The sequence below is a fragment of the Barbus barbus genome, assembly GCF_936440315.1.
Source record: "Barbus barbus genome assembly, chromosome: 18".
Classification (NCBI taxonomy): domain Eukaryota; kingdom Metazoa; phylum Chordata; class Actinopteri; order Cypriniformes; family Cyprinidae; genus Barbus; species Barbus barbus.
The window spans coordinates 20,892,480-20,904,622 of record NC_136746.1 but is presented as its reverse complement, the minus strand read 5'-3'; the positions used below and the strand labels follow the sequence as shown (position 1 = coordinate 20,904,622).

Below are 12,143 nucleotides of genomic sequence, written 5' to 3'. Positions count from 1 at the left end.
GTCTCAGACTAGAGCTGTGGGTAGATTATTCCTAGTAGCAGAAACTCTAGATTTTAAAGTAACATGTAGTATATTAAGTGGCGTAAAGCAATTATCAAAGCATTGTAATCTAGATAAATACCTCAATGACTGGAATGCAAACTATATTTTTTAAATATACTCAAAGATATGCAAGCCATTATGTGTATTAAGTTCAACGTTTAGAAGCAATAATCAGTTTATGCATGAATTATAGTGTCGAATAGTTCAGTGGTGTTTGTGAAATAGAAATCTGTAGCATATTTATGACAGTGGTAAGTGTTTTATCCAGAACATCCCATTGCTCATATTTGGTAGAACTAGCTGTTAACAGCCCCATTATTCGTTGACACCAAATAAATATGTGAAGGTAGCACCAAGGGTCTGACAAATATGAAAGACCTTTTTTATTTTGGACAGGTGGAAGAAAGTTGATAGTGTCTATCGACCTTGCATGTTTACATACAAACCATTGTGGGATGCACATAAGCTGTATGTATATTTACAGCTTATTTTCATTAACAGCAATATGAGCAGTGTTCTGGTAGCAGTTTGTGACACACTGATGATTCATTGTCTCAGTGAATCCTGGGTAAACAATATACCACAATACATTCACAAAATGAAAAAGATCCATTGGGAATTAACTAGTATTTTTCTTAGAAGAGTGCAAAAAACATTTGTTGATGCATGGTAGAAGTGGATAAAACAATGTTTTGTGCTGCATGAAATAATTAAGCTTTGCTTGAACATATTTATGCAGAAATGTGATTAAATCTATGAGTGGACCAATGTTGTGACTTTCTTTTCAAATGCATGAAATTCCAAAGGATTATCGCTGCTGTAAATTATTCACAGATGTATTCATTAAAAATGTTACTTTTTTTGGGATTTGAGTATTGTATGATGAAAATGTAACAAGTCTGTGATTCAAGAGGCAAGATACAGTACGTCTAAATGGAATAAAATGAGAAGTTCTTTTTCATGTTCAATGCAAATAGTGCAGAACATAAGTTTATATGCTTTGATGACCTGATTTGCGTTGCTGATTTTGCCTCTGAATGTGAAACTCTATGCTTAGTCTGATCTATGCACTACAGATGCGCCCCGCATGATTTTGTACAAAAAAAATTAAATTTTAGCAATAAAAAAAGCAGCATGGTGCCAATCATAAACATGTGTTGTGTTTTATTTCTTCAGTGTTATATTCATCTGGTAGTGTAAGAGATTAGATTAGTCATTTTTCTTTAATAATGCAGCAATATATACTTTTATTTACTGTTATACAATTCCTTTCTCGGCACATTGTGTAAATAAAGAAATACAATAACCAATCTAGTTAGTATTTCACTCATTTTAAACATTTCCAAAGAATAAAACTGTTATTCAATACATAATACAAAAATATATATACACTTTATTTCAGCGGTTATAACATAACTGTACATATTCCATGTCTGGCATTTCTTTAGCTTACATTGTGTGTGCACAATTTTTCCATCATTCCTTCCAGAATCTTCACCTGCTTCAGCTGAGCTTCTAAATCCTGCTTCAGCTAAAAAGAGGAGAAAAAAAATCACAATGTTTAACCCAACTGAGTTGACAGTTGAGTAGCTGTAAAGGCAACCTATAATATAATGTTGATCCCCTTCTGTAAAATAAAGTGAATATTTATGGGCATAAATACCTCTTGAATATTTTTGTCCATGAGTCTGTGTTTGAAGTTGATTTTGGAGGCTTTAACACATGTGCCACTTCTCAGCATGTAGCTAAAATGTAAACATTTGTCAAATTAAAACAATTATAAATTATTTTTTTCAATTTTCATTATTAAAAGCGATGCAACCATTAGCAAAAATTTTACTTAAGAATCCATTAAAAAAAGTGAAATGAATAGTTCAGCCAAAAATTTAAATTAAAATTGACTCACTCTCAGGCCATCCAGACAGTAGACGAGTTTGTTTCTTCTTCAGAACAGATTCTGAATAATTTAGCAATACATCACTTGCTCACCAATGGATCATTAGCAGTGAATAGGTGCCGGCATAATGACATTCCAAACAGCTGATAAAAGCATCACAGTAATTCACAAGTAATCCACATGACTCCAGTCACACAAACATGCACTTCACAGACATTAATTGATGGACTGGAGTTGTGTGGATTACTGGTAGATTATGATGATGTTTTATCTGCTGTTTGGACTCTGCTTGTGACGGCACCCATAATGTAATGATACATTTCTCTAAAGGTGTCCTGAAGAAGAAACAAACTTGTCTACATCTTGGATAGCCTGAGGGTGGATAGATTTTTAGCAATTTTTCATTTTGGGTGAACCATTCCTTATAAATAAATATAAAGAAATGCTCTTCTGTTTGTGTGGACATTATAACAAATTACACCCACCAGTTTATCAGATCTTTTCGTAAAAGGAAGAGGTTTCGTAAGGCAGACAAGTGCTCTGGGGTGGAGTGAACAACCAGGCCAACGGCGCCATGGCAGCCAGCACAGTGAAGGACTTGGTAGGTCCTACAGACAGAGAAACCACAGGATGATGGGACATCCAGCACATACACATGATGGACATAAGCTGAAGCGGTTGAGATCAACACACAGCAATACTTACGAGAAAGCCAGATGACCATTCAAACTCATCTCCAGCTTTTTGTTTACCCTCACATCCTCAGTAACTTCTTCAAAGGGAAAGATTAAATGCAGTGGTTATCATCACAACACAGTCTGCCACGTGTTTGGTCTTTGGTGCTTTTTACAAAAGTATTCAAGGATGCATTCATATCGTCATAATTTTGAGTCTGCATGCTTTTAAAAGAATTCCTAGAACAACTTACTCAAACAAATGATACTCTGGAGGTTCTGGACTTCCCCACAGATGCCGAGAGAGTCTCCAAGCACTGTGTTGCATGTCGTGCATTGCAGAACACTGCAGTTCCTATAGTCTACCATACAGACTTCTCCGTCCTTCACCGCTCTTAGCTGTTCTGCAATTGAGCTAGTCTGTGTCGAGTCACATGAACCGGTATCATAAGAGCTTTCGAGAAAACTTCGAGTGCTGCTCGACATGATTACATACGCAAGTTTTGTTGTTTTTGCTCACATAAATTCAAAAGACGCAACCACGTTCATTCAATCATGAGCTTGAGCTTTAGATGGCGCCCTAAACTGCTTAATCAAGCCCCGCCTTTGCTGAAGCATTTAAGCCAATGAAAACCAACGAGACATAAACGCCACTTCCTATTGGATGTAGTGTTGCGTCGTCATAGGCTTCTCAACCAATCATCTAGTGGAAAAGGCTGGTTTTGAAACACGTTATTTTTCAAACGGCAATCCCACCTAAACAAACCGAGCTGTAGATCACAGAGGCGTCAATTTCAGTATAACAGTTATATAAATAATCTGCAGATTTTACATTGAGTTTATCCACAATATGGATTTGGATTCGCTTAAATATGCGGAATTGCAGCGCCTCGCGAAAGAGGTTGGACTGAAAGCAAATATGAAGGTAAATCGCGTTTACTACGGTAAACGGTGCTGTTTAAGCCATTCCATGTGTAACGTTACTAAATGACCTGTATTTTGCATGAGTGAATGTAGATTCGTTAAATATGTTTTAATACGAACGCTGTACTAATTAAAGTATGGTAACATTTCTTTAGATTTTGAGTTTTGTTGGCGTTTTTGAGCCAAATCACAAACCTTTCATTTAGTTAGTTTGTGACTGACGGTCATTAAGCAGACGCTTTTATCCAAAGCGACTTACAATATAATCTACTTTATTAAATGCTCAATTCTTATTTGTTTCTAGGCTGAAAAGCTGGTGAAAGCTTTAAAAGAACACTTTTCACAGCAACAACAGCAGACATCTGAAAATGTGAGTATTATTTTTGTGCATTGTCTTCATAATCTTTCTGAAATGGGAAGAGTTGCTGTAACAAAATTGCATTGCTTTGTTTGCAGGATAATGATGCATCCACCGCGGACGCGCACGCAGCCGTGGACGAGCAGGGCGCGCACACTGCAACGTTTGTGACCGAGCGCCGGGGAAAAGGCCGCACTGCCAAGAGAAAGCTCAGTGACTCCACACCTGTCACTGGTCAGGTATTCGTGAGCATATGCAGGCTGCAGTTTTATTTTCAATCTTGACGGTTTCATCTTTTACTTTTAGTTATATCCACGTCTTCCGTTTTGTAATTAATTAAAAAAATATATATATTTAGAATATAGAAAAGCCTGCACAAGAGGAGGCCCGAAAGGGCTCCAAGAGGAGGAAGGTGTCCTCACCCAAGGACACAGAGACACCAGTTCCACCTGAAACATCTGCTAAAGAAGATCCTGTGGAGAAAGTTTTAGAATCAAAGGAAACCAATCCAGACTCTGAAGGTGCTCCTGCAGAGACAAGTGTTAAAGGTTAAAACCGCCTTGATTTTAAGTTGCTCACTGAGAGTAGATGTCATTAAATAACCTTTTAATTAAGATCTAATAGATGAGATGGATAAGTTACCTTGTGACTTGTTCCTACACGACATATGTGGTGTTGACTATTAAAATGTATATATTGCAGGTGTAGGGAGAAGAACAGTGGGTAAAATCCCTCGTCTTGAGGGCCTGATGAAGAGAAAACCTGCACTACGGCCGACAACTCCAAGTAATAAGATCTTTCTTATATATTTTCCAGTTCCTGTATTATTCAAAAGACAGTTTCTTGTTCTTGTTTAGTTCAGTGTTTCACTTGAGAGCATTAAACGTGTAACCAAATATTCTGAGCTCTGCCCTTGAGTAATGTATTTGCAAATCACTCTTCCCTAGACTTCAAGAAACTCCATGAGGCTCACTTCAAAAAGATGGAGTCCATCGATTCTTATGTCCAAAGGAAGAACAAACAAATGGAGGTGCTCAGGAACTCTGTCAAGGAGCTGAAGGTAACAATGAGAGTGAAACCCTGGCCTGCCTGTCAAATAATAATAACCAGTGTTATTGTCATTAAAGGTATTGTTCACCCAAAAATGTTAATTCTGTCATCATTTGCTCACCCTCATATCGTTCCAAACCTGTATGACTTATTTTATTCTATGGAACATGAAAGAAGTTATTTTGAAGAATGTTGGTAACCAAACAGTTTTGGTTTCCATTGACTTCCACTGGAGAAAAAATGGAAACACTATTAAAAAAATAAAACCAAGCCAAGTTCCACAGAAGAAAATAAGTTTGCTGCGACATAAGGATGAGCAAATGTGACAAATATTTTTATTTTTAGGTGTTTGAGTTCCAAATGGTTTGTTTATTAGTGGTTTATTTATTTTTTGTAATTTTAGACTCTGTCAGAGAAGACGCTGATGAAGTCGGTTGAAACAAAGGCTCAAACTGTAAGTCACCAAACAGCTTGAATATCAGCTGTAGTATCAATCTGTGTGTCATATGATTCATTGTGAATTCGCATACATACCTTATCAAGTTGTCAAATAATGTAATTTTGTGGAAAAAAAATCTTGTTCAAATAGAATTGTAAATTGTGTGAGTCAAACAAGTATGTTCTTTCTGGAACTTTGACCTGAATCATAAGTAAACTTTTTTTGGTCTCCCATTAGAAGGTGCCTGCTAGCAGAGTGTCTCTCTTCAGTCCTGGAGTGCAGGAGAAAAAAACATTGGCAGAAAAACGCAGGCTCACTCAGCAGTCTGCCAGCAAGTCTGCTTTGAAGGATGGCACCACCTTCAGGCCAACTATCCTGGCCACTAATAAAATCAATGTCCGGTAAATATGGGCTCTAATTTGCTTATGTTTTTAAAGCTTTTAGTATTAAAATTGTGGTGCTAAAGCCAAGCATTGACAACTAAAATGTTTAAATAGAACATAGTTTATTATAATAGAACCAATTTTTACAGCTGTACTTAAATGTTGACTGCTGTGTTTCCTTCTCTAGGTTCTCACAAACCACTCACGATAACGAATACAAGCGTTCGCTGGTAAAGACTCCAGCTCGTATGTCTCCTCTCATCCCTCTCATCTCCACTCCAGGGAGGAAATCTAATGTTCCTACCAAACCCGATCTTAATAAAAGTGTTGGTGCTATCAAAACACCTGGTAAGAGTAATGCCATTACATTGCACTAATAATTAAAAAAAAGATTTTGAGGCGTTTGTTTTAATTGTTGTTGTTTTTTGCAGGAGTTACTCCATTTGTTTTTAATGGGAACAACAGTATGTCAGGCACCCCTGGTGTCACCAAGAACACCACATTTGATCTGAAAGCCAGTCTCTCTCGTCCACTTGCCTACAAACCACACAAAGGTATGTCCCCACACAGACAAATGTATGAATTACATGCCCAGAACTAACACGTCAGGCAGTGCTTCCTTGAACTGAATTGTATCTGCTTGCTTTTCATTGTCTTCATTTACATCTGCAGGAAAACTGAAGCCTTTTGGAGCTCAACAGGAGAACACCGCTCTTAATAAATCTGCTCACACTGATTCTGGTGTGACTGTTCCTTCACACCAGAAAAACTATAAACAGCACCAAGTTCAAACCAGGTGAGATGCTTATTTTTAGTTGTGCATAGTATTCAATCGAGTCAGTTTTTTTTCTTTTCTTTGGGAATACTTTTATTCAGCAAGAATGCATTTAATTGATTGAAAGTGACTAAGGACTTTTACATTGTTACAAAAATTCTAATTCAAATAAATGCTGTTCTTTTGAACTTTATATTCAAATCTTAAATGTAACAAGGTTTCCACACAAAAAAACAGCACAACTTTTTTTCAAAACTGATAAGAAATTTCTCAAGCAGCAAATTAGCATATTAGAATGGTTTTAAATTGTAACTCAATTTCACAATGTTATTTATTATACTGTATTTTGATCAAATAAATGCAACTTTGGTAATCATAAGAGATTGAGAACATAAAAAAATCGTACTACCCCAAACCTTTAAACTCTAGCATACATTTTAATTTCCTGTCTCATTATCTGAAATGAAACTTCTCCACTTTGAATATGTTTTGCCTTTTAATTTTCAGAGAGGAGCGACGTGCCAAGCACACAGAAGACCGAAAACAAAAGAAAGAGAATATGTTGGGTGCCAGGCGAGGGCTGGTCATGGCCTAACTCCAGTGTTTTTACTGTTTTGCTATCTTAGATTCTCACTGTACATGTTTAGCTTTTGTCTTTTCTATTCCAAACTTTTGTACATATTTTGCTCTTCTGTGAACACTTTTGTTTGCTAGGTTAATATGCTTAGTATGATGTGAGGTCATCCAACTAAAGCATTCATTTTTTTAAATCCATATATAGATAAGGATATTATACTTATTAAATTGTTTTGATATACATGTCAAAAGAAAGTGTTTGCCCTCATGTATTTTTAGTATGACTGGTTATTTGTACTGGGCTTTAATTAACTGTAAAGACAAAAACAGTAAACTCAAAACATTGGTCACAAAATGTTTATTTGAACTTCAGCGATATTCATAAATGATCATTTTGTACTACTTTGTCTTAAATGTGGTCATTTTGTGTGTGCGAAATATTTTGGCCTTCAAAAAATACGTCCATTGAAGTTTTTATTAATAAATTGGTGTCTGTCTGTCATCTACAGTGTTGGGGGTAACGCATTACAAGTAACGCGAGTTACGTAATATTACTTTTTTCAAGTAACTAGTAAAGTAACGCATTACTTTTTAATTTACAAGAAAATATCTGAGTTACTTTTTCCCCATTTATTGACTGACAGTGCGCTGTGTGAGCATGCTGTTACTATAGATCTAAATGTGAATGTGCATGAATTCATCCCACTCGCAAAAAACTGATTTAGTATTCATCAAAATGAATTAAAACAGTGAAATGCAAACTCAGAATATGACGCAAATCTGCAATAATTAAATATGTATCTAATCCCATTTTATAAACCAATGTCTTTGCTGCTGACCTTTGATGATCCAGTTCAACCATACTAATAAGCAACAATGACTTTTGATAAACTAACAATTGTGCTTCATTGTTTTTTTTATTGCCGAAGAGTGTTAAACCTTATCCTGAGTTTTACTTTACAGACGTGAATTTACTTTTCCTTCACAAGATACAGGGCTTTTACATTTGTATTAATGTAATTTCTTGTATTAAAAACAATCAAGCCCTGCTCATATTTAAAAAGTAACGTAACGCATTACTTTCCATAAAAAGTAGCTAAGTAACGCAATTAGTTACTTTTTTAGGGAGTAACGCAATATTGTAATGCATTACTTTTAAAAGTAACTTTCCCCAACACTGGTCATCTACGATTGCTGAATCTTGTTTAATCCAATTAGATCTCTAGGTTCCTCTTGTAAAGCTCGTATGCAAACTCCTCTGAGTGGGCAAGGTCATTGCACAGACCAATGAAGTCAATCTCCAGCTGAAATGGGACGTCTGCTTTATCCCCCAATGTAAAACCAATACCGTAAAAACTTACCTAAGAACACAAACAAGTTTTGATTTAACAGTCTGAGATGTTATAAAGAAGCTGCATCATAATGCTCATAAATATATATACAGAGGAAAAATAAAAACAAAGATTAAATGCTTATATAAATGACTAAATAAACTATAAGGAGACAAAGCTATGCTGACCTTATCTAACCAGAGGGCATGCTGGTCATCCTGTATTCTTCCCTGACTGGAAAGGAAAAACTTGGAGAACGGGATCTGTAAAAGTGTTTCACAATTAACAGATAAGAAGTTTGGACTAAATATTACTGCCAAGTGTTTGTGGTTAAGATTTTTTTAATGATTCTGATTAATAATAAAATTTATAAGAACAGCATTTATATGAAAATGGTTTTTTTTATTTAAAAGGATCAATGTTTCTCTACTGAATAATTAAAAAATAAAAATTAATTCTTACTGACACCAAACTTTTAAACAGTAGTGAAAAACAGATTGATTTGGATGCACTTTCATATGAACTGCAGATGAAGTGTATTCTAGATGTTCGTTCATGTAAATTTCTTAAGACCTGCCTTGACATCCTGCCAGTAGGGTCCCCCTCTAGTGTAGAGAAAGTAACTGTAGATGTCATCTCTGATGAGAAAAGAAGGTCTCAGCAGACACATTTACCATCCATGGTCTTCCATCTCCCCGAATACGCATATGTAACGTGTTGAAACTTGACCAGTCAAAGTATTTTTTTCTGTCAAATGAGGCCTGCAAAAGAAAGGAATGTTGTAAAGGTCAAATGACATATTATTGCTCCTTTAGTGCTCACTTTAAATGCATGCAAATTTATGCAAATAAACTCTAAAGCTGTGTTTCTCAATACTGCTCCCTTCTAATATACTCTTATTATGTAACATGCAACTCGTGAATTATAGTGTATCAATGTACTTTCTTTATCAATTGTACAATTATAAATTGAAAACACCTATAGACTACCATTCAAAACTTTGAAAGTTTTATAACATATTACAAGGATGCATTACATTAATCGGAAGTGACACGAAGACATTTGTGTTACAAAGATTTCTATTTCAAATAAATAATGTTCTTTTGAACATTCTATTTATCAAAGAACAAAGAATCATGAAAAATCAAGGTTTTCACAAAAATATTGAGCAGCACAAGTTTTGAATTATTGATGATAATAAGACATGTTTCTTAATATGGACCTGTGACCACCCTGCTGCATAGAGTTTGTCATAAAAATATGAAATTATTTGTATATATTTTGTTATGTATTTATGTATGTCTATTTCTATTTACATGTGTATATAAGTTTAATTTAAATTACTTTAATGTGTTATAATGAGTTTGCACTGGACAGTCCAGCTGCATTTTCCGAATTCCTGGTGGAAGTTGAGAGAGAGTAGAGTTACTGTGACAACTGCAACGCATCCTCAGACAACAAAAGAGGACCGCTTGGGCAACCACTAACTCTTGTCTGTCTCTCTCATTCACTGTCAAGAGAGTACTACAAACAAAATCAGCTTATTAATGATTTCTGAAGGATCATTCATGTGACAATGAGGACTGGAGTAATGGCTGTAATTTACATCACAGGAATAAATTACATTTTAAAATGTATTAAAATAGAAACATTAATTTTAAATTGTAATAATATTTGGGGGTTTTTATGAAATCAAAAGTTAATCAAAGTCTTGGAGACCACTAGAGATTTCTTTAAAAAAAATTTTTACTTTTGAATAGTAGTGCAAATCCAAGATTAATCTAAACCCTGTACAAACCTTGTTTTTCATGCAATTTTTACAGATCAGATGGGAGTTTACCAAGCAAAGGAAATACAATTTTAAATGGAATAAGTCATAATATTACAGTTTCATCAACACTTTTCCATAACATTTTTAAAATCAGCTCTTAATACCTGCTGTACAAATAAATTGGTGGCTATCAATGTCCTGTACAAAGATTAGTCATTAACCCATGCAGAAATAAGAAAAGTGCATAAGAGGTCTAAAAGATGATGACAAGGAATTGAATAATGGGTGCTAGATCTCGGGCACTGACCAGCGGTTGTTTGGAGAGCAGAGTGCAGTATCCACTGTATCGAGTCTCTCCATCACTGGGAGGTGTGGAGCACAAGGTCCCGTACAGCAAACACGAGGTGTTGTTCTTGCCCAGTTTGATGTATGCCTCACTGCGACCCCCGATCTCCTGATCGGATGACACCACCCACTGATTGAGACTCTCCGGTCCACGGAACTCCCACTGGACACGTGTTTGTTCCAGCATGTGATCTATTAACGGCCTTCCTTCAGGTCCAGTCCAGCGCTGGACAAACTCATCCTTCAACAACCCAATGTGCTTCTTGATACCCTCCACACCTTAGGAGAAATCAAATTGTATCTTTTGCCAGGGCCAGCGGGTGTCTGGAGGCTGGCCTGGTCTGCGGTAATCACGCTCATAGATGCTTCTGGTGCTCAGTATAACTGAGTATCTCAGGGTAGATGGCAATAACAGAGTCAGTCTGTGAATGACACCATAAACTCCAAACAGAGTTTTTAATGTTGTCTTTGATACAGCCATTTGGTTGTAGTAGCTCTTCCAATCAGATCAGGCATTCAGTAGAATCCTGAAAAAAAATGAAAACATATTTAGTGAAATACGTTTTTTTTTTACCATCATATATCATGTCGGTTGATCTTCTGAATTCTAATGTTTTCTAATGTTTTCACAAAATGTCTGTCATCTAAAGCGGGGGTTTACTTTGCAAGGTAGAATAAGAATTTAATGGTGGTATTTCTACAAATATTCAGATCCGGATTAATAATCCTAAATAACAAGAAAAAATAATAGAAAACTTCAGTTGCTCTGTGGCAGGGGTTTTCAGTTTTTTAGGTAGCACACACCTCCAAATATAATTGTTCTCATGCATCCTCATCCCAAAATTTAAAGGGCATCTATATAGCTTCTAAATGTCTATATAGTCAAAAATAACTAGATAAATAGTACAAGACAAATTAAAATGATTCTGAAAACAAAACATGGATTAAAATAAATAAGTAAAATAGATGAAAATAAATAAATAATAAAAATTATATTTAAATACAGTACTTAAGTTAATACAAACAAATGCAGAACTGTAACTTAATAAACAGTAAATATTTTCCAAATAATATTTTTAATTGGTTCACGGTATATCAATTTTAATTAGGATTAACTGGGTCTTTATACATGAAACTATGTGGCTGCATTTGAAGTTTTAGTTTGGGGGGGTCTCCTGCGATCAAAAGACTGAAACCCACAACGGCGGGACAAAAATCCCTGAATATCTTACAGACGTCTCTTTTTGTTGCCAACACTTACACGTTGACTTTGATGAGCAATAGGAATAAATCTCATTTGACTTTATATGACATTCACAAGTCAACATACAAGACCCACTGCGTGATTAGATGTTTTAATGACAGTTACATGTTACAGCTATGTTAAAACACCGAGTGTAATCATAGTTAATAATACATAAATTAACGAAATAACATAAAATATGGCATGAAAAGCAACTACGTCTTACTACCACTCAAACAAGCTATCACGGTCCGTCATATATATCTGTCCTTACCTGAAACAAGCACACGTGCTTATGGTCCTACCGACAACAAATATCTCTCGCAGTTGATTCG

At 35.5% G+C, this 12,143-nt stretch overlaps 2 protein-coding genes and 1 pseudogene across 4 annotated transcripts; 1 reads left to right on the top strand and 2 right to left on the bottom strand.

Annotated features, from left to right (window-relative positions):
- Positions 1–391: 391 nt before the first annotated feature.
- oip5 (opa interacting protein 5) lies at positions 392–3,208 on the bottom strand. The gene is made up of 5 exons (XM_079440074.1): positions 2,868–3,208; positions 2,645–2,711; positions 2,425–2,547; positions 1,706–1,787; positions 392–1,573 (listed from the first exon to the last, which is right to left on the bottom strand). Exons 1-5 carry the CDS (start codon positions 3,097–3,099, stop codon positions 1,487–1,489), a joined length of 591 nt encoding a protein of 196 aa, XP_079296200.1. The 5' UTR covers positions 3,100–3,208; the 3' UTR covers positions 392–1,486.
- Positions 3,209–3,347: 139 nt separating this feature from the next.
- nusap1 (nucleolar and spindle associated protein 1) lies at positions 3,348–8,011 on the top strand. 2 transcript variants are annotated; one of them, XM_079440072.1, is made up of 12 exons: positions 3,348–3,538; positions 3,842–3,907; positions 3,994–4,134; positions 4,254–4,443; positions 4,598–4,681; positions 4,843–4,955; positions 5,349–5,399; positions 5,622–5,785; positions 5,955–6,115; positions 6,199–6,321; positions 6,440–6,563; positions 7,050–8,011. In XM_079440072.1, the coding sequence occupies exons 1-12, from the start codon at positions 3,464–3,466 to the stop codon at positions 7,135–7,137; spliced, it is 1,380 nt and encodes a 459-aa protein (XP_079296198.1). In that variant the 5' UTR covers positions 3,348–3,463; the 3' UTR covers positions 7,138–8,011. The 2 variants fall into 2 exon arrangements, with proteins under 2 accessions (XP_079296198.1, XP_079296199.1); XM_079440073.1 differs by having other exon boundaries at positions 3,372–3,538; positions 4,254–4,416; positions 7,050–7,619.
- On the bottom strand, positions 7,936–12,079 carry LOC306884322 (complex I intermediate-associated protein 30, mitochondrial-like; annotated as a pseudogene). Its single transcript, XR_013785931.1, has 5 exons — positions 11,827–12,079; positions 10,528–11,092; positions 9,027–9,210; positions 8,638–8,712; positions 7,936–8,479 (listed from the first exon to the last, which is right to left on the bottom strand). The product of XR_013785931.1 is annotated as a complex I intermediate-associated protein 30, mitochondrial-like (transcript).
- Positions 12,080–12,143: the final 64 nt, after the last annotated feature.

What these genes read in the sequence shown, in the direction of transcription:
- nusap1 (XM_079440072.1), top strand. Translation starts at nt 3,464, where the DNA reads ATGGATTTGGATTCGCTTAAATATGCGGAATTGCAGCGCCTCGCGAAA. An exon ending in GACTGAAAGCAAATATGAAG is followed by an intron (nt 3,539 to 3,841) that starts GTAAATCGCGTT and finishes ATTTGTTTCTAG; the next exon opens with GCTGAAAAGCTGGTGAAAGC. An exon ending in ACTCTGTCAAGGAGCTGAAG is followed by an intron (nt 4,956 to 5,348) that starts GTAACAATGAGA and finishes TTGTAATTTTAG; the next exon opens with ACTCTGTCAGAGAAGACGCT.
- oip5 (XM_079440074.1), bottom strand. Translation starts at nt 3,099, where the DNA reads ATGTCGAGCAGCACTCGAAGTTTTCTCGAAAGCTCTTATGATACCGGT. An exon ending in CGAAAAGATCTGATAAACTG is followed by an intron (nt 1,788 to 2,424) that starts GTGGGTGTAATT and finishes TTTACATTTTAG; the next exon opens with CTACATGCTGAGAAGTGGCA. An exon ending in TGGACAAAAATATTCAAGAG is followed by an intron (nt 1,574 to 1,705) that starts GTATTTATGCCC and finishes TCCTCTTTTTAG; the next exon opens with CTGAAGCAGGATTTAGAAGC.